Below are 27,589 nucleotides of genomic sequence, written 5' to 3' on the forward strand. Positions count from 1 at the left end.
GCAAGTTCCCTTGCCGGTCTAGGAATGGTAGAACGATAGGTTCGATGACGGTTTGGATGTACCGTGCACTATTCAGTGTCCCCTTGACGATCACCAGAGGTGTACAGCCAGTGTAGGAGATCGCTCCCCACACCATGATGTCGGGTGTTGGCCCTGTGTGCCTCGGTCGTATGCAGTCCTGATTGTGGCGCTCACCTGCACGGCGCCAAACACGCATACGACCATCATTGGCACCAAGGCAGAAGCGACTCTCATCGCTGAAGACGACACGTCTCCATTCGTCCCTCCATTCACGCCTGTCGCGACACCACTGGAGGCGGGCTGCACGATGTTGGGGCGTGAGCGGAAAACTGCCTAACGGTGTGCGGGACCGTAGCCCAGCTTCATGGAGACGGTTGCGAATGGTCCTCGCCGATACCCCAGGAGCAACAGTGTCCCTAATTTGCTGGGAAGTGGCGGTGCGGTCCCCTACGGCACTGCGTAGGATCCTACGGTCTTGGCGTGCATCCGTGCGTCGCTGCGGTCCGCTCCCAGGTCGACGGGCACGTGCACCTTCCGCCGACCACTGGCGACAACATCGATGTACTGTGGAGACCTCACGCCCCACGTGTTGAGCAATTCGGCGGTACGTCCACCCGGCCTCCCGCATGCCCACTATACGCCCTCGCTCAAAGTCCGTCAACTGCACATATGGTTCACGTCCACGCTGTCGCGGCATGCTACCAAGGTTAAAAACTGCGATGGAGCTCCGTATGCCATGGCCAACTGGCTGACACTGACGGCGGCGATGCACAAATGCTGCGCAGCTAGCGCCATTCGACGGCCAACACCGCGGTTCCTGGTGTGTCCGCTGTGCCGTGCGTGTGATCATTGCTTGTACAGCCCTCTCGCAGTGTCCGGAGCAAGTATGGTGGGTCTGACACACCGGTGTCAATGTGTTCTTTTTTCCATTTCCAGGAGTGTATAAAATGAGCTGTAGTAAAGAGGGAGTCAGATCATCCCTAGTCTAGCTAATAAATACCCGTTCTTGGATGCGAATTTTAAGCAGTACGGCGCTCCATATTGATACACGTGTGAATGATGTCATGTGCACATAGTTTAGATAGGATCGCGTGATGAGCGGCCAAGTATGCTACGCTTGGACTCCCAGGTATCCAAACCTCACTCTGGGTAATAAGTGGTTGGTGGTTACATGAAGTCGCAAGGCTACCGCAATCATCTTACCTGATTACGGATGCTAAAAGACAATATCGAACGCCAACTTCTCACCATACCTACTGATATGCTGTACTGTGGATTTCACAACACTGTCCCTCGACAACAGGTGATGATGATGAAGGACTGTCGACATTGGTTATAATGAACATCATTTTCTCTAAAAATAAAATGTTATGTTAATTATTGATTTCGTATCATATGAAGCCCCGTCTCTCGATCATTTTGCGCACATATTTTGGCCTCGCGGGATTAGCCGAGCGGTCTCGGGCGCTGCAGTCATAGGCTGGTCGGCGGAGGTTCCAGTTTTCCCTCGGGCATGGGTGTGTGTGTGTTTGTCCTTAGGATAATTTAGGTTAAGTAGTGTGTAAGCTTAGGAACTGATGACCTTAGCCGTTAAGTCCCGTAAGATTTCACAGGCTTTTGAACATTTTGCACATATTTTGGTTTCAGGAAAACCCCAATTCATTTCAAACATGAGTGTCAATTATTATCTATCAGCCTACATTATTCCGTCCAGTATTGAATTTACAAATGTCAACGGATTTTTGCGTCACTCTGTACACAACACCGATGACTTGTCTGAAGGACGGTAAAACTTTGACATACATATCTATTTTGTATGACTTGTAAATAAGTAGTTGCTACTACTACAGCTCCCACTGTCGTATCTTGAGGCAGTTTAACGCACGGAGTGCCAATTATCCAGACTTCATTTATTTTGTATTTGTGAATGGGGGTAGTTAGCGACTTCCAAAAAAATTTACATTCAATTTCAAACCTTCACGAAATATTTTCTCGCAGTCACCACCCGCCCAAAATGATGGAAGGCGTAAAGTTTCTCGCTTACAGCATTTTACGAGAAAAATCGGAAGATTAAAGTAAGTGTAAAGCTTAGCGACGTCTTTAGAGGCGGAGCACAAGCACGGGTTAATATGGAATGGAAAATGAAACCGGAAGTGCCCTTTTCAAATAAACCATCACAGAATTTGCCTGGAACGATTTAGGGAAATCACGAAAAACTTTTAACTGGATGAGCGGACGGGATTTTAAACGTCGTCCTCCCGAATGCGAGTTCATTGTGCTAACTACTGCGCCATCTCGCTCCGTTGTACAAGTCGTTCATGCAGTAAACCATCATCTGTCATGACGTTTCGATTTATTACTTCTTTCCAACTAATTCTCATTCGCCGCACATTTCGCACACAATATCCACAAATACCACTGAAAGTACCTGCAAAATTATATCATTGTATGACACATAGTTCGGAATATGTAATGTTAACTTTGAGTTTCGTGAAAAACTGGCTTTTGTTTAAATCAGAGCTCAAAATATCCAGACTACACTCATTCGGTGTTTGATAATAATCAGAACACTCGGCGACTGCCGACAAACTTTAAACGTAATTTGAAACCTTTTCTAAACTTTTTCTCGCTTACATGCTTAACGTCGAACACTTAACACAGCAATTCATTTGTAAAGCAGTTAGACGTCTGAAGATGTGATTTACATGAAAGTTTGTGTCTTGAAGGAATCGGGGGTTTTCTGCTGGGGTACCAGATCGAATCATTCGACTCAGTACGACACCAGCGCTTATTAACGAAAGAAAGATCTTATGGGGTAACTAAAATTTTCTGATTTCTGTCTTTGTGCGGCTATGTGTGATAAAGTACAGAAATATCCACACATATCTTGATAGGGTTTCGGAGGGGCGATACGAATAGAATTGCTTGGTGCGCTCAGAAATGTAATGCTGAGAACCTCAAAAATTGGAAAAACGAAATACTCTTTGACTGCAATATCAGTAAATCACAATTCGAACCAGTCTCCTCGTACAAAAGCCTGTCAGTAACAATGAAATGGAGAGATCTCATAAGCCCGCTAGTAGGCAAAACAGTGACTGACTTAGTTCAGTTGGCAGGATACTTTGAGAATGTACTTATATTCAAACTACGAAGTAGATTTTGTCAATACCATCGTGTCTTTAAGGAATCGAGGGTCTTCTGCAGGGGTACTAGATCCCATCCAAGAATATGCTTTAGTACACTGACCAAATAAAACGAAATACCAAGAAGGAGCTGTGCGTCATAGACGAAAGTTAGTAGGCATTTTTATACATTTGGAAGGTAATATCTGTTCAAAAGTCGCGCCACTCGCAGGTTGCGAACCAGGTTTGCTTTAAATTTGCACTTTAATAGTCGTGAGCGTTATTTACGATGGAGATTGGACGCGGTGATTTGATTAACGTCACAATAATGGAATTATCAACACCTCACTGGCTTTCAACAACGTCTAGGAGAAGTTGGATATCCTTCTGAATATTGTTACAAATCGGTTACTTCAAGGACAGCTCCGAAATAGAAGCACTGTGGCGTACATTCCACTGACCCCAAACCATCGCCATTTGCGACTTCAGTGGTGTCAATCCCGAGCTCAATGGAGGGCAGGGTGGAGGATTTATATATTTTCTGATAAACGCTGGTTCTCCCTCGTTACCAGTGATGGCCGAATGTTGTTGCAAAACTGTACATAAATCTGGTGATTCGACCTGCTGTGCTGCCATTCATGAACATCTTACTAGGAGGTGTTTCCCAACAGAAACCCTTGCCCATCTACCGCTGTTGTAACCCTACATGGTGTCAACGTGTAGTGTTTGTCTGCTTGATGACCAGATCTGTCTCCAGTCGAGCACATATGTGAAAAAATCGAACTCGAGCGTCATCCGTAAACAGCATTAACTATGACTGTATTGACCGACCAAGAACCACAGACATGGAACTCTATCCTAGAAACACATCTGGCACTTATACAATACAATATATGCAGGTTTGCATACTTCAGTTCAATATTATGGCGTTTACACCTGTTGTCAGTGTACCAGCATTTCACATTTACAATCGTTTATCTCGTGCTTGCATTAACTTGTGATCTTGCACTGTCAATCACTTACATATGTTACCTAGACATATGTATTCCCGAAATTTCATTCCGTTAATTATTTTTTGGTGCAGCTATTTTCGTCCGTGTTTTGGGCAGTAGGACTCACGGGGATATAGAAGTTAATGAAGAAGCTCGATGGTGACTGGTGCGATTTACACACGGTAGACCGTAACCAAAATGGTGATGATCTAAATCCTTAGAGCACTGGATAAATGGAGAAGGGAAGAATACATTCTACGGTCGCGTCGATGTGGAGGTCGCTAGAGACACGAAAACGAATTAGAGAAGGATCAGGAGGAAATTTGAATCATCCCAGCATTTGCCTTAACAGACCTAGGAAATCACGGGAAACGTAAATGTAGGTGGTCGGACGGGTGTCCGGGGTAGTGCATAACCGCGGTTCATCCCTGAACCCAGCGTTACGCCATTCATCAGAAGTCCATTCTTCCCAGTCACGGATCCACTACAAACTCAGCCGTTTGTGTTGTATGTTAACGGCAGCCTAGGTACGGGCAGCCGGTATCTAACACGGATGCTGCTAGTCTCCGATCAACGGTGCGGGATGAAACAGAATGTTGTAGACAGTACATTACTTGTTTCCGGATAGTAGCCGCAAGAGTGAAGATTCACAATACGGCTATCCTACATCTTAGTGTTGGATGTTATCATCAGCAACAATCACGTCGAGTATGCATGTCGTCACGTTCCCATGCAGTCCAACATCAGGTGACTATCACAACAGAATACCCTACAAATTTGGATTTTCCACGATTAGACCAGACAGCCCAATGCAGACCTACAATGAGGCCGCTTTCCAGCTCTGTCAGGTGCTGATAATTTTCTATCACAAGAGTACGCGACGTCCCCGTATCCTTCACAGTGATCACTCAACATCTCACGCTGCTCACACCCATCACATAGCGCATCCTGCCAAGCCTAGTAGCACGACTAAACACAAACGACACAGGCGCACTCTGGTTGCCTCAGATATTGCAACTCTTATCATTTACATACTCGCTGATGCTGTGTACGTGTTCCGACATAATGTGTGAACTGTTGTCACGCAAATCATATTAGGATTAGACGTCTATTCGGTAGATGTCCTTTCTTCACGGTGATACTTGGGTGAAATGAAAGTGTAGACATGACGCTGTAATAACAACGTGCGTTTAGAACAGCTGACGGAGAAAATGGCTTTCCATAGGCAGAAGATAGGAACACGAAAGATAGGGGAACGTGCGCTCTTCTTTCAGTTTATTTTTTAACTAGCTTCACTGTCTTGTTTTCCTTTTTTCGGTCAGTTACGCGCCCCCTTCTGTGCTTGCACCCTTCGCGGGGCCTGTCTCGCTACGCCATTGGTACGGCTTCACCTGGGAGAAGGACACTCCTCACACACTGTTTTGTTGTTAGACGCAACAGATGGGTCAGATGGCTCTGAGCACTATGGGACTTAACATCTGAGGTCATGAGTCCCCTAAAACTTAGAACTACTTAAACCTAACTAACCTAAGGACATCACACACATCCATACCCGAGGCAGGATTCGAACCTGCGACCGTAGCGGTCGTGCGGTTCCAGACTGTAGCACCTAGAAGCGCTCGGCCACTCCGGCCGGCTAGACGCAACACCGTAGCCGCAATTCTGTTGCAAATGAAGGTGCAACAGCGGTAATCGCAAGCAGAATCCATAGTACTCCAGACGACGTCGGGCTGTTCATGGGGTTACTTGCCAAGCTGCATAGAACCCTACATCCTGACTCAGGGTCCGTGACATTCACGGTGGAGCGAACAAAATGTCACTCCTTCCGCGCACTAGCCACGCAGGGTCATTGAGATACTGCTTAGGGCTGACTAAGACCCATCGAAATCCAGAGATTCGATACGTCGATGTCAGTAGTCGGATTCCGACTAACGTAAACAGAAATATCGCTGGTCGTCGGTGTTCACATCGAGGTGGGGATCCAGTCAATGAGATTCCAGACGTGTCTGGAGACTCACCTCACATCTCTCGAGTACCAGCCTAACCGTCGCTCGCCATACGGGCCGACATCCAGGAGTTATTGTTTAGGGTGCCGTTTTTTTTCATACCGGGAACACTTTGGTTAACATCCGCAGGACCGTTACAGCACAGCGGTACGTTGGCGATATTCTATGCTCTGTTTCGCTGCCCTTCATGAGTATACATTTCAGCAATATAACGGCGATAATTTCTACTGCTTGTGTATCGGAATGCGAAGCCCTACCTCGGCAACAAAGTCGCTGGGTATCTGCCCAATTGAGAACGTTTCGAGCATTAAGGTCAGCGCCCTGCAACCAGTTCGGGGTTTTGACGAGCGAACACGCCATTGGTTAGAATGTGGTACGATATCCCCTACGATATGTAACAGCTCTACGGAATAATACTAAATCAAGTAATTGCTTGAATATGGGGCAGTGGTTGACCAACGCATTATCGATATGTTCAGTTTGTGAAGCTCTTTCTCTCGGATAAAGCGTCCATTTTTTCTGAAACCGCAGTCACCTGTTCGTCTGTACATGTACAGCATTTCTACCGACCTCCGACCAATTCGGATAACTGTTTCGTGGTGCGTCATCTTTTTCTTCGTCTTAGAGCGTAGAATGTAGAGGGCGTTGTTCATGTCGGTTTTGTACGGTAGCCGTGAAATTCAAATCATATGCATGTGCCACTGATTCGTGCTTACTTAGGGAAGGTAGGAAAAGGTGTGGACGGAGCCTAATCAGTTACCGTTGGTTGCTCAGTAAAGACGTATACTTTATTGAAGGAAATAATTTGTGTTAAAAACAATCATTTAAAAAATTGATTGTAACACAAACTACACTGACGGCTGAAGGCATTATTAAGAAGAATTCCAATTATTTGTCGGCTGAAGTCCACAAGCAATGGGAATAATTTAAACAAAATATTATTTTTAACAACTTACACAATCAGACCAAATAAAGAAGGGAGTGATCCACAGACAGTGCTCCAAGGATCGACGTGAGAAAAGTCCCTACAGCTGCGTGAGTGGTGAGACAGGCAGCCAAGAGTTATGCTCACGTAACAGGATTGCAACTCAAACTAGGGAGAATTTAAACGCCGATCAATCCTCTTACCAAATCCCCCTAACATGTGACAACCAGTACAACGATGGATTAATTCAAGGAGGGTGAAGTTACAAACAGCACGCCGCCTTCAGAATCCGGTGTTTAAAACATCGAAAGGTAGAAGGAACCACTACAACCAAGGCACACAAAAGAAGCCACAATCTACACCGCAATCAAGGAGGCTGTCGAACTAGACGTCAGGCTGGACAGCATCGGCAAGACGAGGGAAAGTACACTGGCGGAAAAATACGCTAACCTCCAGGGCAGGTAACTGGGGAGCTAGTGGCCACTAGGCAGTAAAATATCGCTGGTTGCACTTCACCGCCGGCGTTGGGTGGCCGAGCGGTTCAAGGCGCTACAGTCTGGAACCGCGCGACCGCTACAGTCGCAGGTTCGAATCCTGCCTCGTGCATGGAAGAGTGTGATGTCCTTAGGTTAGTCAGGTTTAAGTAGTTCTAAGTTCTAGGGGACTGATGACCTCAGAAGTTAAGTCTCATAGTGCTCAGAGCCATTTGAACCGTTTTGCTCTTCACCAATAATAACACAAAATTCAAAATCTAATAACAGGCGATAGAAGACGGATAATAGATTCCGCCAACTGGACACGCTCCACTTGTTGCTGTTCGTCTCACGGCGACCCTACGAGCAGCAACGCACAAACAAACGGCATGAACACATATAGTCGAGGTTTCATTTCTGGATTAATGTTAACTCAACTCAACGTCCTGAGTACGGTGGACAATGAGGTTGTGGTCTTCGCAACTACAGGCCCTCGATACGGCAATACCTGCTGCTCTGGCCCAACCGAACTACTGACATACCTCACCCGGGAAAACACCTCGCGTCCTTCCAAAGGTAGAACGGGTAGTAGATATCGACAAACGCTGCTGCTGCTACTTGCGGACAGACAACGCTAGCAGACGTAGTGGCGCCAGTAAACAAAAGAAGAAAACGAGACGCCACTATCCCTATTACACGATGCCAACCTACCAACGGCACCAACGCGAGCCGCACACGGCTCAGCAACAATGAACTACATTACATATCTGTTAAATTTTAGTTCAGATATCTGTGTGAAATCTTATGGGACTTAACTGCTAAGGTCATCAGGCCCTAAGCTTACACACTACTTAACCTAAATTATCCTAAAAGCTTACACACTACTTAACCTAAATTATCCTAAGGACAAACACTCACGCCCATGCCCGAGGGAGGACTTGAACCTCCGCCGGGACCAGCCGCACAGACCATGACTGCCGCGCCCCTCACCGTTCGGATAATCCCGCGCAGCAAACTTTAGTAACATGCCCTCTTCATTCTGTTCGAATTTTAATGGCGAGCGTTGAAGACGGATAGCAAAGGAACAAGTGGAGCCTCGATAAAAGATGAGGACAGCCAACACTGTGCTAAATACGGGGCGGGGAAGAAAAGGAAGAAGTTGAAGTTCTCTTTTGGCCAAGTAATATTCCGAAATTAATATTTTACTTTGCAGTAGAGCGTGTGCTCTTTTGAAACTTCCTGGCAACGTGAAACTATGTGCCGGCGTGGGATTCGAGCCCGGGACCTTAACGTTCGTGGGCAGTGTTCCTACCGACTGAGCTATCCCAACACAACTCACTAACACCCTCAGCCTGTCAGGCTAGTTCATGAATCTTGGCTGAATTTCTCAGTCGGTAAGACTACAGCAAGTGAAGGCAAGGTTTCGGGTTCGAATTCAGGTGCGATACACAGTTTTAAGCTGAGAGGAAGTTTCGAATAAGAAGTTACTGCGGCGCTAGTTGTGGGAGTCGGGTAGCGCGAGTGCTGTCGCGTCGCGCACTCACCGCCGTGTAGTCAGCGGCGATGACGGCCTTCTCGAGGCCCAGCCACACCGTGAGCGGCAGCAGCAGCAGCTGGTCGCGGTGGCGCAGCAGCCGGCCGGCGGCTCGCAGCAACTGCACCCCGGACAGCGACGGCTCGCTGTGCGTCGTCATCCCGGAGTACCTGCGAAACGGGTCACAAGGCGTTAGCACGCCACCTACCTTCATCCCTAGGGGCTACCAGGAGGTGTCGTTTCATCTCGCTCTGAGAACTGGCAAGTGCCACCACCCGATTTCTCAGAAACTTCGCTCAGTGAAGTAGGAGTCAAAATAAGTGAACACGTGTCTCGACTTATCCGTAGGTACTCGAAGTTTTCTGAAAAAACGACGGTCCAAGTTTTCGAGGTATTTTCGACATACTTTAGGTGCCTTTTAACGAACAATGTTCTGAGGTGAAGTGGTGGCACAGTGGTTATCGCAGCAGCTTCGTAATTCTGCGCTCCTTGTTTGAAACACGATTATCACTTTTTTTTTTTTTCATTTATTGATATATCGTTGATCTTCTTTATCAAATAACTGTATTTTAGACGAAATGAAATGAAATGATCGTATGGCATTGTTGGCCGGGATGTCCCAGCCGGGTTCAGCCGCCAAGCGCAAGTCTTATTTCGCCACATTGGGCGACTTGCGGCCGGTGATGAGGATGAAATGATGATAAGGACAACGGAACACCCAGTCCACGAGCGGACAAAATCTCCAAACCGGCCGCAAATCGAACCCGGGCCCAGCGCATGGGAGGCAAGCACGGTACCACCCAGCTAAGCAGGCGAACTATTTTAGATGAATAAATTAAAGGAAAGAAAGAGAAAATTATTAATAATTATTTTCGGTGAAATTCCTGCAGTGCATTTTAATTTCGTACATCACATTATATTTAAATAATGAAAACTGCACAAGTTACTTATGCTTTGATGCTTCGCAAACTCTTTTCGAGAATTCATTCTCATTTTCAAGTGCATTTGTGCATTGGTTTACACGAATATGTTTGGTGATGTTCGAAAAGGTGATCTTCTGTCTCTCTTGCGTGTATATCGGTTGGACTACAACTGGGAAATCGGACAAAATGAATCTTTGATTGTTTTTAAATGATAATGTTAGAAATTGTATTTTTGTTTGCTACTTCCAGGTATCGTGATTCCTCTATTAAGCAGAATATCATATACCGTACACGGAAATCATCAATTTCACTGTTTACAAAACACGCTACAAAGATATTACGACACTAACACTACAATTTATTAAGAGTCTGTACATAGTTTGAGGCGCTACAGTCCTTTGGGATTACATATAATTTTGTCAGTTATGAAATATATTTTACTGCTATTGGCTACTAAATCAATTACTCCTTTTTCTAACGAGAAACTGTACATATTTATGAAAATTGTCACAGTTATCATATGCAGGAGAAACGTGTGAAGAAATTAACAGGTTCATTATCTAGTTTTTCGTTGAGAATATTTTCTCCCTGTTTTTTGTGGTGTACAAAAATTTCAAGCTCCTTAATTACATCCATTTTATGAGATTTTTGGAAGTTGTGGAGTACCTTAAGATCTTCTTCTATTCGAAAACGTTGAAGAAGATCTTAAGATACTCCACAGTCAGTATCAGTCCTTTGTGTTCTACGAGTTTTCGGATACTTATCGCCTCTGGGACCTATACGAATAACAAGAAAGAAAGCCACGTCAAATATCACCGTGTTTCAAAGTACCTGTTGAAATATAAGTCGCCCTCTAACAGGATATGTAATTCGCTTCAGGTGCGGGAGGAAGTCAGTGGTACACCACCATGTCTATTACAGCACTGCGGCGTTGAAACAGACCTTCAGTTGCGAGGGCCGCCTTATTTCCTTTACAGCATAACAAATGAAACATAAAGCGGATAGGCGGACGGCCTTAGCAGTTACACTAAGGAGTCTCCAATCAACCGCCTCTGTACGTACCAATATTTCCAGCCCAACTCCTGTTGCGAAAGTACTCTACGTAAGTAGCCACGAATGAGAACACAGCCGTCGAAAACTCTAATCCGTATATTGCTAACACTATTGGATGAGAGAGTCTGTTTCATATAATTGCGCAGTTCGTTCGTGTCTGTTGCGCTACAAAATCAGGGAAAAAGCAAGAAATCAGTGGTTTCTGACGGCGAACATCTCCAGACTTTTAATGTAAAGCCACCTAAAACGCTTATGGAACGCTGCTGAACTCCAAAATCGTTCGAAAATGTTTTCGGATGAACTCTGAGTAAGTTTTCCGTTAAAGTGAGGAATAATTTTTCAGTGTGAAATGTGCCGATCGAGTTACATAGAGCTTTGAGATTTAAAAATTACAAAAGTTTTGGGTACACAAAAAGAGCTCATAATATTACAGCACACTGGCAACTTCTCTGGAAACGTCTCTATCGACAAAGTGTTAACAGACGATTGGAAGACTTTCTCCGCCTTTCTACACTAACTGAAATTATTGCAGGAAAGTATATCTTACGATTTCAAAAGAAATGCTTCACCTTTATTGATGTTCATGATCAAGGGAAGCTTACATCAAGCTACAGACATTTAATAACCAAAGAAATATCGAAGAAATCGGGTCAAGACTTCCAAATTACGTCATTTCGTAAAAAGAAAATTTTGTTTTGAACGTAATTTGAGAGCTGAAGGTAAAGTGGAATTTCATCGAATTATTTGTAAACAAATAAATACAGCAGACCTGATGATTTCTCAATTTTTACTGCACACGATCGTGATTTCAAAGTATTGTACCGTTATCCTGAAATAGAAGGGATTTATGAAGATATAGCGCACTAGTATCCTCACTAAATATGTAGAACGTGTGGCTGAATGTCAAATTTGCGAAAATGAAATAAACTTTCTGATGCGACGTTTGAAAATAAAAAACAGTTGTTTAGAAATACACAACTTTAATTAATAAGTGACCAACAATCAGAGCAATAAATTTCATTGGGTTTCAAAAGTATCTGTTATTCGTAACGATTTTTATTCACAGATAAATAAATGAATGTTTTTAATCGTGTAAATGAATACTATTTTGGAATAAATATTTTTGTTTCTTATTCCCGCGTAACAAATAATAATTTTCAGTGTGTATTCGTCATTTGAATAAATGTTGCCGAACACTGATGGTAACCGAAGCGCATCGCAACATGCACACATTGCAGATTCGCAGCCGATGTGCAAGACTGTGCGAGCGCGGGATACCGACGTGGCTGCGCGCAAGCGAGTAATATACGCATGGCCACAGACAAGCGCTCAATCACGTTTGTTATTACGCGAAGAAGCATAGGTCGCCTTTGGCAACTTTCGCCACATTTCGCGAAGTGTATTCTAGCTCTCTCTCGCACATCGCAGACGTGCACAAACCACTCTGATAGGCCACGCACTGGCATTGCTCTAGTCCTTGTACTTGCACAGCTCTAGCACTTACATGCGACGTTCTCAATTACGTTTTGGATATATTCCAATCTCTGTCTTACAATAAAGTTTTCACCCTCCACAATACCCTCTAGTTTCTAGGAAGTTATTCCCTGATGTCTTAACACATTCTCTACCATCCTGTACCTCCTCCTTGTCAATGTTTTCCACATACCCCTTCCCTTGCCGATTTCGTATAGAACCAGTAGCTTGGGCGTAGTCAGAGGAGGGTTTTTAAGGGTTCAAACCGCTCTCGAAATTTCCACAAAAATTAAAAAAAACGGAGAAGTGATCTTAATATCGACTGCAACGTAATATTTATTTCAAAATTTGCTCGCTTTCGAACAGCGGCTGCTGCCAGCGTGGTGTAAAGCGTGAGTGGAATACGGCAGCGATGATCCAATGTTGGCCACAGTGTGGGCACCGATGTGTGGACTGAGCCTCAAAGGAATGTGGATCAAACGGCTCTGAGCACTGTGGGACTTAACATCTACGGTCATCATTCTCCGAGACCTCAGAAGCACTTAAACCTAACTAATCTAAGGACATCACACGAATCCATGCCCGAGGCAGGATTCGAACCTGCGACCATAGCGGTCGCGCGGTTCCGAGTGAAGTGCCTAGAACCGCTCGGCCACACCGGCCGGCTCAATGGAATGTAATTTGTCTGGAGTTCTGGAATGTCCATGTAGTGCTGTCCTACGTGATGGCTACCTTAACTGTCACAGTTACTGAGGCAGGATGCAGTGAGAAGACATCTGAGCACGGGGCAGCAGCGTAGAACTACCACCGTCATCGCGCTTCGTGGAAACTCTGGAAATTGTTGTTATTATCTTGGTCAGCATTTTTAAAATATTTATTTTAAGTAATGTTATGTAGGAGAGGATCGGCTTTTAGGTGCAATATGATCATTTCTCTATTTTTTGTTTTTAGGTTTGTTTTTCTACATCTGCATGATACGTGCAATGTTTGCGAACTGACCAGTTTCACGTAAGACTGCGTAACACAAAAGTTGTGGTAAAACTGAGAGGCCTTTCAGAAAGTCTGTGAAAGTATCGGAAAACCTAGTTAGTGAGTAGATATCACCTTTTACCAACTTGACAGACATTACATGCATCAAGATAAAACACAGGTATGTAATGATTAAGGACGAATATCTACATCCAGCAAATGCGTGCAGTTCTGTGTCATGCATACAGAACTTATACACAAGTGCAAAAGTGAATGGGATACGAAAAAGTGAAAAACACGCCCTCAAATGGGGCTAGAAGAAGGATACTGGTGACCTAACCCCAGGGCTAATGAATAATGAACCAGATCTACAGACATTGCTGAACATGATTTCATGCCAACGCAGAAAGACTTGTGAGAGTAAATGCAGCTCCAAAGGAGGAGGATTTCAATACTCCATTGTGTGTGTTCATTGTGGATTCGAATCGTACGATAATGCATGAGAGGCTGAATTCAACATGGGAGAAAACACTTGGATGATCCACTGCCTGTCGGTCGAAGAGATGAATTGTATAAATTAACCACATGTGAGGAAAAACAGCAGTAGCTGACGAATATTTAACTTTAAATTTTGTATATATTATGAAAATAAAATTTAAGATCTGTTATTAAATGGTATTATGCTGAAACATAAGTATGTGTAAAAGCTTTGCAAATTTACATTTTTTCTTTTTCAAAAATACTGATTCCTCATGAATTGCACGAATCTCAGAAACTATAAGTATATACTGCACAAATAATGGCTTAAAGATAATATTACATTCAGGAATACTTTTTCGACAGAGAATGGTGTTTTCAATATGGAGTCCACTTTCACTAAAGTTGTTATTGTAACACTTCCTGTCGTATATAGGGAGTGAATACAAATATTTTTACGGATATTGAAGGAAATTAAATCCTCTGCCAGACAGGTTAGTGTCCGTTCTGCGCAAAACTGCACTGAAAAAAGTTATTAATGCGAAACTACTGCCATTTTTAACTTTGCCGATTTCATGATATTTTTGCAGATTTTTGCAACTTCATCTCTTGGTAGCTGTTCATAATTTTTCATCATATTATATATACACTCCTGGAAATGGAAAAAAGAACACATTGACACCGGTGTGTCAGACCCACCAAAATTGCTCCGGACACTGCGAGAGGGCTGTACAAGCAACGATTACACGCACGGCACAGCGGACACACCAGCAACAGCGGTGTTGGCCGTCGAATGGCGCTAGCAGCGCAGCATTTGTGCACCGCCGCTGTCAGTGTCAGCCAGTTTGCCGTGGCATACGGAGCTCCAACGCAGTCTTTAACACTAGTAGCATGCCGCGACAGCTTGGACGTGAACCGTATGTGCAGTTGACGGACTTTGAGCGAGGGCGTATAGTGGGCATGCGGGAGGCCGGGTGGACGTACCGCCTAATTGCTCAACACGTGGGGCGTGAGGTCTCCACAGTACATCGATGTTGTCGCCAGTGGTAGGCGGAAGGTGCACGTGCCCGTCGACCTGGGACCGATCCGCAGCGACGCACAGATGCATGCCAAGACCGTAGGATCCTACGCAGTGCCGTAGGGGACCGCACCGCCACTTCCCAGCAAATTAGGGACACTGTTACTCCTGGGGTATCGCCGAGGACCAGTCGGAACCGTCTCCATGAAGCTGGGCTACGGTCCCGCACACCGTTAGGCCGTCTTCCGCTCACGCCCCAACATCGTGCAGCCCGCCTCCAGTGGTGTCGCGACAGGCGTGAATGGAGGGACGAATGGAGACGTGTCGTCTTCAGCGATGAGAGTCGCTTCTGCCTTGGTGCCAATGATGGTTGTATGCGTGTTTGGCGCCGTGCAGGTGAGCGCCACAATCAGGACTGCATACGACCGAGGCACACAGGGCCAACACCCGGCATCATGGTGTGGGGAGCGATCTACTACACTGGCCGTACACCTCTGGTGATCGTCGAGGGGACACTGAATAGTGCACGGTACATCCAAACCGTCATCGAACCCATCGTTCTACCATTCCTACACCGGCAAGGGAACTTGCTGTTCCAACAGGACAATGCACGTCCGCATGTATCCCGTGCCACCCAACGTGCTCTAGAAGGTGTAAGTCAACTACCCTGGCCAGCAAGATCTCTGGATCTGTCCCCCATTGAGCATGTTTGGGACTGGATGAAGCGTCGTCTCACGCGGTCTGCACGTCCAGCACGAACGCTGGTCCAACTGAGGCGCCAAGTGGAAATGGCATGGCAAGCCGTTCCACAGGACTACATCTAGCATCTCTACGATCGTCTCCATGGGAGAATAGCAGCCTGCATTGCTGCGAAAGGTGGATATACACTGTACTAGGGCCGTCATCGTGCATGCTCTGTTGCCTGTGTCTATGTGACTGTGGTTATGTCAGTTTGATCATGTGATGTATCTGACCCCAGGAATGTGTCAATAAAGTTTCCCCTTCCTGGGACAATGAATTCACGGTGTTCTTATTTCAATTTCCAGGAGTGTAAGATCTGCAGGAAATTTAACTCTCTTTTAAACGGATAATAGCAAAATTTTGCCTAAAATGGGCTTCAAGCGAGTTACTGAGGAAATACTGAAAAAGCGACGTTTGTATCGGTTTTTTCAAGATGCCGATAACGCATAACGGGGAGAAGGTCTAAAAATTGAATTGTTCACGAGGGAGTAATAAATACAACATACCTGTAATTCAAAATTACTCCGCCTTTCGCAATCCTATCCATTTTTAAGTTATGTGTACTGGGCTAACTGTTTGAAAGTGTAGTACATGTTGGAAAGACGTGGATTGCCACCATATATGCGCAAACACAACTCCATGGATATGCTATCGACAAAAGAATTTTACTAACTGATTTGCGCTCGATGATAAATTTTATAATTTGCTACCTAAACAACCCACAAGAACTTACACATTATATGTAATTACACACACTGTACAGCATAGTGCCATTTTGCATTCTATTGTAAGTCAACTTTACAAGGATGACGATTGGTTGAACCCTCATCCCCCGTGAATCAAATCCTGGAAACGCCGTCTCGTAGTATCTAACTTTGGCCTTAATTCGACGAAAGCAATTCTGAGAATGTTCTTTTAGCGCACAGGGTTGCTTTGAAGTGAATTTTAGACTGTGGGAAAACTGGCAAAGATCTGGATGGAAGTACTTGGAATTAAATGCTAGAGAAGAAAGATGAACATTATGTGGACAGATAAGAAAGGAAAAACTTTATCAGTGGTCCTAATTTTCATCTTATTTCAACAACATCAAAGTTCACGTTCTTTGATCCTTCTCTTTGCCGGTTACCCCACAGTACACAATTCACTTCCGTGTAATGCTGTGCACCAAACGTACATTCTCAAAATGAGTTTCTTCGAATTAAAGCCAATGTTATATACCACTATTTACTAGGAATGTCCTCTTTGCCTGTGGTAGTCCATGCTTCTTCCGTACATTAGTGTGCTTCTGAAGTAGCACAATTCACTTCGCCTACTTTGTGGTCGGTCCCTAATGTTAATTTTAAGTTTATCGCTTGTCTCATTTCTGTTATTCCCTCGTTATTTTCGACTTTCTTCATTTCATTCTCAGTCCATATTCTATGCTCACTATACTGGTCACTACTTTCAGTAAGCCATATAATTCTTCCTAGCCGTCATTGAGAATAACAATATAATCATCAGATCGTGTTATTGATCTCGTTTCACCTTGAAATTTAATTCCGGTCCAAAAACTTGTTTATTTTCATTATTCCTTCCTCGATGAGTAGCTCTCACACTCTTTTTAATCCAAGCCTTTCGTTTTTGGTATTTCCTTCCTATTATTCTTTGTTTGTTCTATTACACAATGTTTTTGTTACCTGGTTTTCTGAGAATTTGAATTTTGCTGTGTTGTACATTGTCAAACGCTTATATAGCTCGATATACACTTTGAGATTCCTTGGTTTTTTATATGTGCAATTTCAGAACTGCCTCTCTGGCGTCATTATCTTCCTGAAGCAAAACTGATGGTCACATAAGACATCCTCAACTCTCTTCACCATTCTGCTATGTACTGGATGGTGAGCAACAGTATAAAAAAAAACTTGTAGAGGTGTTGCAGGGTTGGCTGTGCTGAGAAATAATTGTTAACAAAGAATTCGGTACGATGCACCATTTCCGAGTTAATTAGCATTAAAGTTAGGCAATCAGGCCGCCGCGCACAATTTCAAGCGGCCAACCAGAGACGTTGTCATGAGTTCTTCGTTTGGCTTCCTAAAATCGAACATGAGAGTGATACAAGAAATGGACACTGGACGGTAGTAAGCATCGATTCCGAGCCAAAGCATGAGCAGTGTGGTGCACTACCATCTATGCTATGAGATAAACAGATACTTATTGGATCCAGTGGGCCTCTTGAATTTGCGCGTGCAACGGCCTGAAGGGCTAATATCAATGCTAATTAACTCGGACATGGTGCAACGTATCGAATTTCTTGTTAACAATTACTTCCCAGTACAAACTACCTTGCAACACTGTTACAAGCTTTTCAGACCGTGAAGGTATTGTGTCATCCCCTCTTCTCTACATTATTCTGCTCAGAGACTTGATTTATTTAGCTGTTAATAGTTAGATGGTTCTTGCACTTCTCCGCCCTTGTCACCTCCGGGATTATTTCGATGACATTATTCCGTAATTCCGGTAGTGTGTCTCCAGCAGTCCCACAGATTCTACATATCACATATCAACGTGTATAGTCTCTCTAGTTACCAGCCCCCCCCCCCCCCCCCCCCCACCTCGCCCTGCCTCCACACTCTTAATAATGTTGACACATTGCCTTTCAATTTCACATAGTGGTCATAAGACATTTCTATAAGCTATAAGCAGAAAATATTACCTCCGACGACCTATTCTTTTTCAGTTGGTTCACAAATTTTCTGCAACCATTTCGCTTTGGTTCCTCTGCGCTTCCTTTGTATGATATATTGGGGGATATCATTAACTATTCTATTCGGTAGATTCCTGCTCCTTGCTCGAAGGCACTCACGAGGTGGACGGAGGATGCTCGTGCACTATCACCTTAAAAGACGAATTCGTTGTTGATATGTTGACTAGAGAGCTAGAAAATAAGTTCTAAGGTGCTATTCCAGTAAGTCAATGCTCTCAAATTACACAAAAGCGATGAGAGGAGTTCCAGCCCTGTACATACCCCTACTATCTGCTGATCCATGACACTGCACGTCTTATTCATGCGATAGTACCTGGTCACCTCATCTCCGTTCTGTAGCAGTCATGAGACGGCATATAAATCCTGTTCTCATTTGTGAACCGCAACCCAACGCAAGATTCCGTTCGTAATGGACACCTAGAGAACAGTTTGTCAATATGAAGGTTGCATACTGTTTGTTCTGATATGGATGCTCATCTGTCTGATTCCAAAATGTATGTTAAGAGCTCTGCGATACTCATATGTGGGTAGAGGTAGAGGTTGTTGACTGCTGTTGTTGCCCGTAGAGAACTACTAAGGGGCACATCTCAAATGTTCCGTGATTCACGACTGCAGTTTAACTTCGAATGACGCCATCGTGTTGTATGACAATTTCACGCACAACTTCCCGAGCTGCTACCTCTTCTTGTTACAAAGTGACAATATGATCTAAGCTTGAAATGATGATTCGAGTCTTCTGAAAGGGTGATTATCCGCGGTTTATTCAAGCCTAGACGACTGAAGATACTGTGCGCTCTGCACTGAGAATTTGGATTTGATATTATGCACGGGGCTGTGAGAAACGATTTTCTATTGTTAAAAGGATACTACGGAAGAGTTCTTTTATGTAATGCTTGCATAACACTCACTGTGGCGTCCCGTATCGATTACACAGTAAGAGGCATTCCTGGCGTAAAGCCGGCCGGAGTGGCCGAGCGGTTCTAGGCGTTACAGCCTGGAACCGGGCGACCGCTACGGTCGCAGGTTCGAATCCTGCCTCGGGCCTGGATGTGTGTGATATCCTTAGGTTAGCTAGGTTTAAAGAGTTCTAAGTTCTAGGGGACTGATGACCTCAGAAGTTAAGTCCCATAGCGCTCAGAGCCATCTGAACCATTTTTGAAGCCTGGCGTAGACAAACAACTGAAAGACTGGAAAAGAAACAAGATGTCAGGTCCGGATGAAATCCCATTTCGGTTTTAAGAAGAGTACTGTGCAGAATTGACCCATTCTTAGTTTGCATTTATCGAAAATCTTTCGCCCAACGCGAAGTACCAAGCGACTAGAAAAAAGCGCAGATGACTCCTGTGTATGATATGGGTAAAAGAACGGATCCGCAAAATTACAGATCAATATCCTTAACATCGATTTGCTGCGGATGTCCTAAACGTATTGTCAATCTGACTGTAAGGAATTTCCTTGTGGCGGAAAAGTTTCTGTCGATGAATCAGCATCATTTTGAAAACGTCGCTCGTGCGAGATTCAGCTTGCCTTTTTCTCACATGATATACTGTAAACAACAGATGAAGAGCAGCAGTCAAATTCCGTATTTCTAAATTTCCAAAAATCATTTGAAGCAGTGTCCCCCTGGAGACTGTTAACGAAGTTACGAGCATTTAGAATAGGTTCCCAGACATGTGACTCGAAACTGCCTGTGATAGAACCCAGTATGTTGTCCTCGTCGACGAGCGTTCATCATACACAAGGCAGTGCCCCAGGGAAGAGTGATAGGATCTCTGTTATTTTCCACATACATAAACGATCTGGCGGACAGGGTGGACTAGCAATCTACGCATTTTTACTGACGATGCTTAGGTATACGGATTGGTGGTGAAGTAGAGTGACTATAGGAGGATGGAAGATGACTTAAACAAAATTAATAGTACGTGTGATCAAAGCAATATAAAATGGAGTGAGCATGTAAGGACTGTAGCATGGAAGGTGGATTGTCAACTTACTTTGTTTAGTTGGGAGAATGTTAAGAAAGCGTGGTTCATCTGTAAAGGAGACCGCATATAGGACACTAGTGCGGCCCATTGTTGAGCACTGTTCGAGAGTTTAGGATCCGCACCATGTCTGTTTAAAGGAAGTCATCGAATAAATTCAGAGGCGGGTTGCTAAGTTTGTTAACCTTAGGTTCGAACAACACGCGAGTATTACGGAGATGCTTCGGAATGTAGGATGGGAATCCCTGGATGGAAGACGATGTGCTTCCCGAAGAACACCATTGAGACAATTTAGAGAACCGGCATCTGAAGCTGACTGCAGAATGATTTTACTGCCACCAACGTAAATTTTACGTGAGGCCCACGAAGATAAGATAAGGAAAATCAGAGTTCATACGGAGGCACACACTCTCTATATCCTAGTGGAATAGGGATAGGAAAGGAAATGCAAATAGTGGTACACGGTACCCTCCGGCTCTCACCATTCGGTGGCTTGCGGAATATGTATGCAGATGTAGCTGTCTGTATGTACTTTACCGTCACTGTTTGTTTCGGTTGATAACCGTCATCACAGAGAAAGAGTTCAGGTACACTGTCTGGCCAAACATGTGAAACACCCAGGAAACGTAGCGAGATGACAATGTAACTTCGTATACCTTCACACCGCGATTAGAGTGATCTGTGACTGGAAGAATGGCGAACAGACTGATGATCACGTACCAGGGCTAGTAGGATAAAAAAAAAGCTTGAACAGCGTCACTGTAGCGGACACAGAAATGCCAGGTCCTCGTGTGACACAGAGTTGTCAGCAGCTGACTGAGTTGGAAAGAGGCCTCGTAGTGAGTCTCTATCTGTCCGGTGCTTCGAATCGTGCAATATTAAGATCTGTGGGGGACCTGGATGTGGCACGTTTATCCGTCGTGAAGTTTCTGGACGAAAACATGTGACTCCCACATGGAGGGTTCACGGCACAGTGCACCAAACACACAAGTCCCTTCGTATACGCGCCTTCTATTAGAGAACAAGTAAGGGGCTCCCCGCAACATTTTGTGTCATCCCGCACCATTGATAGGAGACTAGGAATTACTATCCGATGCTTATTGCACCTTTAACGCCACAACACAGACTACTGCGTTTGGAATGGTGGCGAGTGAAATGTCAACCTGGGGAAAGGTCCCACTCTTAAAGTGTTTGGAAAGCACGGAGGTGTTGCTCCTGGGGTTATTGCATGGGAAGACATCAGATATGACTTCGTTTCAGGCTGATAGTGATTGAGGAGTCTCTAATGACGCACAATCATGCAACATGGACATCCTGCTTCCTCATATGTGACCACTCCTGTGACATCATCGTGGTGCCATTTTTCAACAGAATAATGCTCCTCAGCACAAGGAACGTGTCTCTCTGAACTGTTGTGGCTAGCAAGATACCCAGATCTGTCCCCAGATAGATCATGTGTGAACCAGCTCTGTCGTCAACTCCTTCTGGGTGTCAAGAGTCCAGGATATTAACGACCTGTTATAGTAATTGTACGACAGATTGCCTCAGGAGAGAACATAATGGCCTTATCACAACCTTCCCAATAGAATCAGATCTTGCATGCAGGCCACAAAGGATTCAACGTCAACTGACAAGTAGGCACATATTGTCAAGTTATTTGTAAATTTTGTTGTATTTTGTAATCACTGAAATAACATCACATACTCCTTAACCGGTGAAGTTTCATTTCCTTCTCCCCTTCAGGGCGGTTCAATTTTTTTGATTAGACAGTATATTATTTACGTATCATGTCACGTCATACCAGTACGGCAACGCTACTTACACGCCACGTCAGAACTGCTAACATCAAAAGGGCAAACATGTTAAGAGACAGACTGGTCGCAGCTTGAAACATAAAGTCTTTCGGAAGGTTACACATACCGACAGATACTTGTATAAGGATTCCAACCATCATCGACAATAGGAAAGAGGTGTAATTAAGAGTCTAGTGGACAGAGCTAAAAGGATTTGTACACCGGAATACCTGGACGCCCAGTTAAAACATGTGTAGCACGCTTTTGAGAAGAATGGGTTCACTACTAAGGAAATAACGACCGAATAACTGGAGGCCTAAGGACAACGATAGAACACGGGGATGGAAGAAGACGGTTTCTCTGCCCTTCATCAAAAAAATAAGGCATCAAATCGGCAAGATTTTAAGACAACAAAGTTCGACCGATTTTGAGACCAACTAAGAAAATAGACCAAACACTTCGTTCCGTTAAGGACAAACTTCCCCCTCTGTCTGCAATTGGTGTACACAGGTTTCTGCGTACATGTGGTACGATCTACATTGGAACTGCAAATAAAAGTGTGAATACACGGTTGAAGGAACATAAAAGTCTTTGCCGACTAGGGAAAATAGGCAAGTCAACCGTGGCGGAACATGCTCTTCAGTCGAGTGATCACGTAGTGAAATTTTCGGAAATTGAAATTTTCTGTACTGTGACGAACTATTGTCCACGGCTATATAGAGAAGCCATTGAAATATATAAACATGGAGATAATTTCAACAGAAAAGAAAAAGCTATCAAACTCAGCGATATATGGACATTGGCGCTGCAGAATCGATGAGAAGTTTTTATGTTTGACTTGCTACAATCGATAGTTATATTTTATCCATGACAAGGTTTATCTCTGCTGTCACGTGAAATCCACACCACGCCCACTTTCCACGGTATTTAGACCGTTCTTCGACGTCCAACTCGTCAGTCGGCAAGACTCAGCACAACCAGGAGCACCTCCGAAGATGTCCAACGTAGCTTTGGACGAAGCGTCAGGGATAGGAGAGTTCCATGGACCAAGGCAATACAACCCGGACGAATACTCGGCAGCTGAAAAATTCGGCCGTGAAAGCCTTCATTGCATGACAAGTATCCTACTCAAGCCTAGAGTTGATACTGAGCAGCACCTGATGAGGCCTTATTAAGAGCACTGCCAGGCTGACAGGGAATCGAGAACCTGTAAGATTTTTATCTGTTGTCGACATTGATACTCGCTAGATATAGGTCCCAAGGAGTCCAAGGCATTCGAAAAACTCAGGCAACAAATGACGAAGAAAATTTTTCGTCTGATACAGTTATTCGGTTTCTTTTTCTTTACTTGCACAGTAAAAACTTGGCTATTGCCAAATTTCGTGTTTCTAGGTCGACGAGAAGTCTTCATATGATCTGGTATGTGCGTTTTCGAGTATGTGACATAAATATATTTTGGGATTGCATCGCGTTTGGAGCTTGAATATTTTAAGTCGGCATGATTCAAAATGGTTCAAATGGCTCTGAGCACTATGGAACTTAACATCGGAGGTTATCAGTCCGATAGAACTGAGAACTACTTAAACCTAACCAACCTAAGGACATCACACACATTCATGCCAGAGGCAGTATTCGAAGCTGCGACGTAGCGGTCGCGCGGTTCCAGAGTGAAGCGCCAAAACCGCTCGGCCACACCGGAGGGCAAGTCGGCATGGAACCGCAGACTTTAGTAAGGGAGAGGCATTTCAGCAAGTCTGCGCATTTCTGATAAAAAATGTAGGCCCTATTTAACAATCGGGCGAACAGACAGGCAGACAGACGAACGGACGGACAAGAAGGTGATACCGTAAAGGTTCCATTTTGTCAGTTGAGGTACGGCATCATAAAAAAAGGCTGCTGATGTTGTGATACTTAATTCATTATTCATGTTATGGCAAATCAACGCCCATTGTATGTAGGTGTTAAAATACCTGTGCACAGACATATGCTTATGATAACTGACAATGAGATTTGTTGGTTAGCAAACTTATTTTGTAAGTCGGTATATTCCCGTGTTTTCTTTTCTTAGATGCTGTAAGACTGATACAAGAATATGTACACTACTATAAGCGTTCATGTTCTGTGCAAATACCGAAAACCGCTGGTGATAGATGTACTGCGGAGGACGAACAGTTACTTTTAAATATCATTGTGCGTTCTGAACAGTCTTTTGTATGTACACATTACTGCTCTTGCAGAGCAGCTGTCTCTGAAGTACGCACTATACGCTTTGTCATAATCCACTAAGAGCTGGCGAGTTTGCAGTCATACTATATGGATAAATCTGATGAGCTGGATATATTTGCGGACTCCATTAGATGGTCTCCGGTTCCCATATTTGCAGTGTGAAAGATTTCCTGGGTAGCGCAGAGGCTGGAGGTCGCGCGGCGAGCCCTGCCCCCTCTCGGCTGACAGAGTCGCTATCCGCCACCGGATACCGCCGCCCCGCCGGCCGCTAAGCCGGCCCGCCGCCTCAAGCCGCGCCTCCGGCTCTCGCCTCCGCTTGGCTTGCGTCGCTGCGCCCCCACGCTGTATCCCACTCCACACGTGAGTTTGGTGCCTCGGGGAAGGCCTGCCACTTGCGGTGTCACAGTTGGACGGCCTTACGACACAGTGAACTAACTACGGATTTGGCGAAATTCTGTTTTTAACGTATTTGATGTAATCGATACTCTCTCTATCTTTCACATGCCAGAGTGACGTAATGTTCCAGGTATTGCAGTCCACAATATACTACGTTGGCGCTACTCGGGCCTGAAAAATTGAGAAACACTTCATTCAGAAAAGTGAACTAAGTCAATTGTCAAAATGGCGGCCCAACATGTTGACTTTGTGTCAGATGTGTTCAATAACAGAGATTTGGATGTAGAAAGTGGTTCAAGTGATGATTATTTGCTCTCAACAGATATTTCAAGTAGTGATGGTATGTAAATTCACGGAATTTTGTTACTAAATAATGAAATATAGATTCTAACCTATAATCGTAATTTTCACATATTGCCAAATGCCAGAATGCACCAGCTACTCGAAGCGTTGAGGTGCTGCTAGCTATGGCTTAAGCATAAAAAAAAATGGTTCAAATGGCTCTGAGCACTATGGGACTTAACTGCTGTGGTCATCAGTCCCCTAGAACTTAGAAACTACTTAAACCTAACTAACCTAAGGACATCACACACATCCATACCCGAGGCAGGAGTCGAACCTGCGACCGTAGCAGTCCCGCGCTTAAGCATACAAATAAGTACTAATATACGAACTATGCTCAATAGAGGGGCCGGCCGGGGTGACAGAGCGGTTCTAGGCGCTACAGTCTGGAACCGCGGGACAGCTACGGTCGCAAGTTCGAATCCTGCCTCGGGCATGGAAGTGTGTGATGTCCTTAGGTTAGTTAGGTTTAAGTAGTTCTAAGTTCTAGAGGACTGATGACCTTAGAAGTTAAGTCCCATAGTGCTCAGAGCCATTTGAACCATTCTTTCAATAGAGGGGATTATGTTATGTCCATTGAAACTTAGCGTATTTAGATAGACGCGCTGATGGAGCTGGTTCACTCTGGCATATGTGAACTCTTATTCTTTATCATCTGGGACAGCGTGAATGAAATATTAATTTATAACTAATAACAAAGAGCTGTGCATTGTTAACTCGCTTACATGTGACTTTAGCTGTTCTCATCGATGATCTGTCACGAAATGTCAGTGCTGGAACAACATTAACAAAATTTAGTTTAATTTTTGATACTTTTATTTCAGGAGATGCAAGTAAATGCAGAAAAAGAAAATTCAAGAAGAAAGGTAACCGTGATAGACTGAAGAAGAATGAAAGAAAAATATGAAGAAACAGTGGGAAACCGTATGTTTCAGCAACAGGAAGAAATATACCTGGAAAAGGTTTTAAACAATACTCTTGAAGTTGCCAAAATAAATGTGTTGAAAAAGTTTCTGTGGAAGATCGAAGACGATTTTTCGATTTGTATTACAAAGAGGGATCTTTCGAAACACAAAGTACAATACTTGGACGATATCTGAAACCAATGCCAGTGATGGACAGAAGGGTTAGTTTCGAAAATTTCAAAAGACATTTATCTAGAAATTATTTTATTCCTACAGATTCAGGTGATGTGAAAGTGTGTAAAGACATGTTTCTCAACACACTGTGTATTGATAGATCCATTTAGAAAGTTAAATCAGGTGACGTACAGGATAAAAGGGGTAGACATGAACCAAATAACAAATTCCCAGAGGAAAAGATCCAGCACGTCAAGAACCACATAAATTCATTTCCTCCATATAAAAGTTACTACTGAAGGGAAGAGCCAAAATAAATAATATTTGCCACAGAATTTAAATTTAAGCTTGATGTACAGACGCTACAAACAAAAGATGGAAGAAGACAATTTAGAAACTGAAATTGTGTCTCATGCTTTTTATGAAAAAGTTTTTAGAATAGGATTCAACTTGGGATTAAAGCCTCCTCATATAGATACTTGCAAGAAGTGTGATAGGTTTGAAATAAAATAAAGTTCACTTATGACACAAGAAAAAACTCCTGAAATCTTAGGAGTATTTCAGGGTGTGCAAACAGAGAAAGAACATTGTCAGCGGCAGGTTGATCTTGCACAAAATATCATGAAAAGAGACATAGAAAGGGAAAAGAATGGAGAATGTACTGTGCTTTCTTTTGACCTCCAGAAGACGTGTTTCAACCTTGGCATACATGACTTGGAAACATCCAAAGGCAGAATGAATATCTGGCATGAAGGTATAGAAGGATGAGGACCCGATGAAATCAGTTACTGTATTCTGAAGTATTATATGAGCATCATGGTGGTAAAAACGTAAGTATAAAACTAGTAAGCCTGTAGATGCGTTTCATACAAGATCCTAACAACAGTATCAAGCAGATTGTTGAAAAATTTAAAATTCCAGGACATAGTTATTGCCCTACGATACTGACTTTAGCCATGTTGAGAACAAAATTAGGAAGCATCAATATATTTATCACCCTAGAAAGCTTCAAAATATTATAAAATTAAAAAATAAAACAAGCTTTTGAAGTAGTAGAGATGGAAACAAAAAGACTTTTATTCTTCAGGAAACGTGACATCGGCATTAACCATTAGGAAGAAGGTCGAAGGTCACCCTGTGTCATGGATGAATATCAGATGTACTCTTATCTGTAAAGAAAATTCAAATATTATGGAATTCAAATATACTCACGGTGAAGAAATGGAGTATCAACAGGTCAGGTTTGCAAAAAGCATTAGAGGCCGAGTAACTGAGCTTCGTAAAATATTTCTAAAATTGAA

At 43.8% G+C, this 27,589-nt stretch overlaps 1 protein-coding gene across 3 annotated transcripts in view; it reads right to left on the bottom strand.

The window, feature by feature from the left end:
- The window catches only part of LOC126355137 (UNC93-like protein), a 980,883-nt gene that overhangs the window by 122,759 nt on the left and 830,535 nt on the right, over nt 1-27,589 (bottom strand). For 2 of the 3 annotated variants that reach the window (XM_050005319.1, XM_050005320.1), the window contains one exon: nt 9,084-9,243. The exons of the other annotated variant lie outside the window; for it this stretch is intronic. In XM_050005319.1, coding sequence (XP_049861276.1) covers nt 9,084-9,243 — 160 coding nt within the window. The remainder of the gene's footprint in view (nt 1-9,083; nt 9,244-27,589) is intronic. 3 annotated transcript variants of the gene reach the window in all.

The sequence above is a fragment of the Schistocerca gregaria genome, chromosome 3 (genome assembly GCF_023897955.1).
Source record: "Schistocerca gregaria isolate iqSchGreg1 chromosome 3, iqSchGreg1.2, whole genome shotgun sequence".
NCBI classification, from domain to species: Eukaryota; Metazoa; Arthropoda; class Insecta; order Orthoptera; family Acrididae; genus Schistocerca; species Schistocerca gregaria.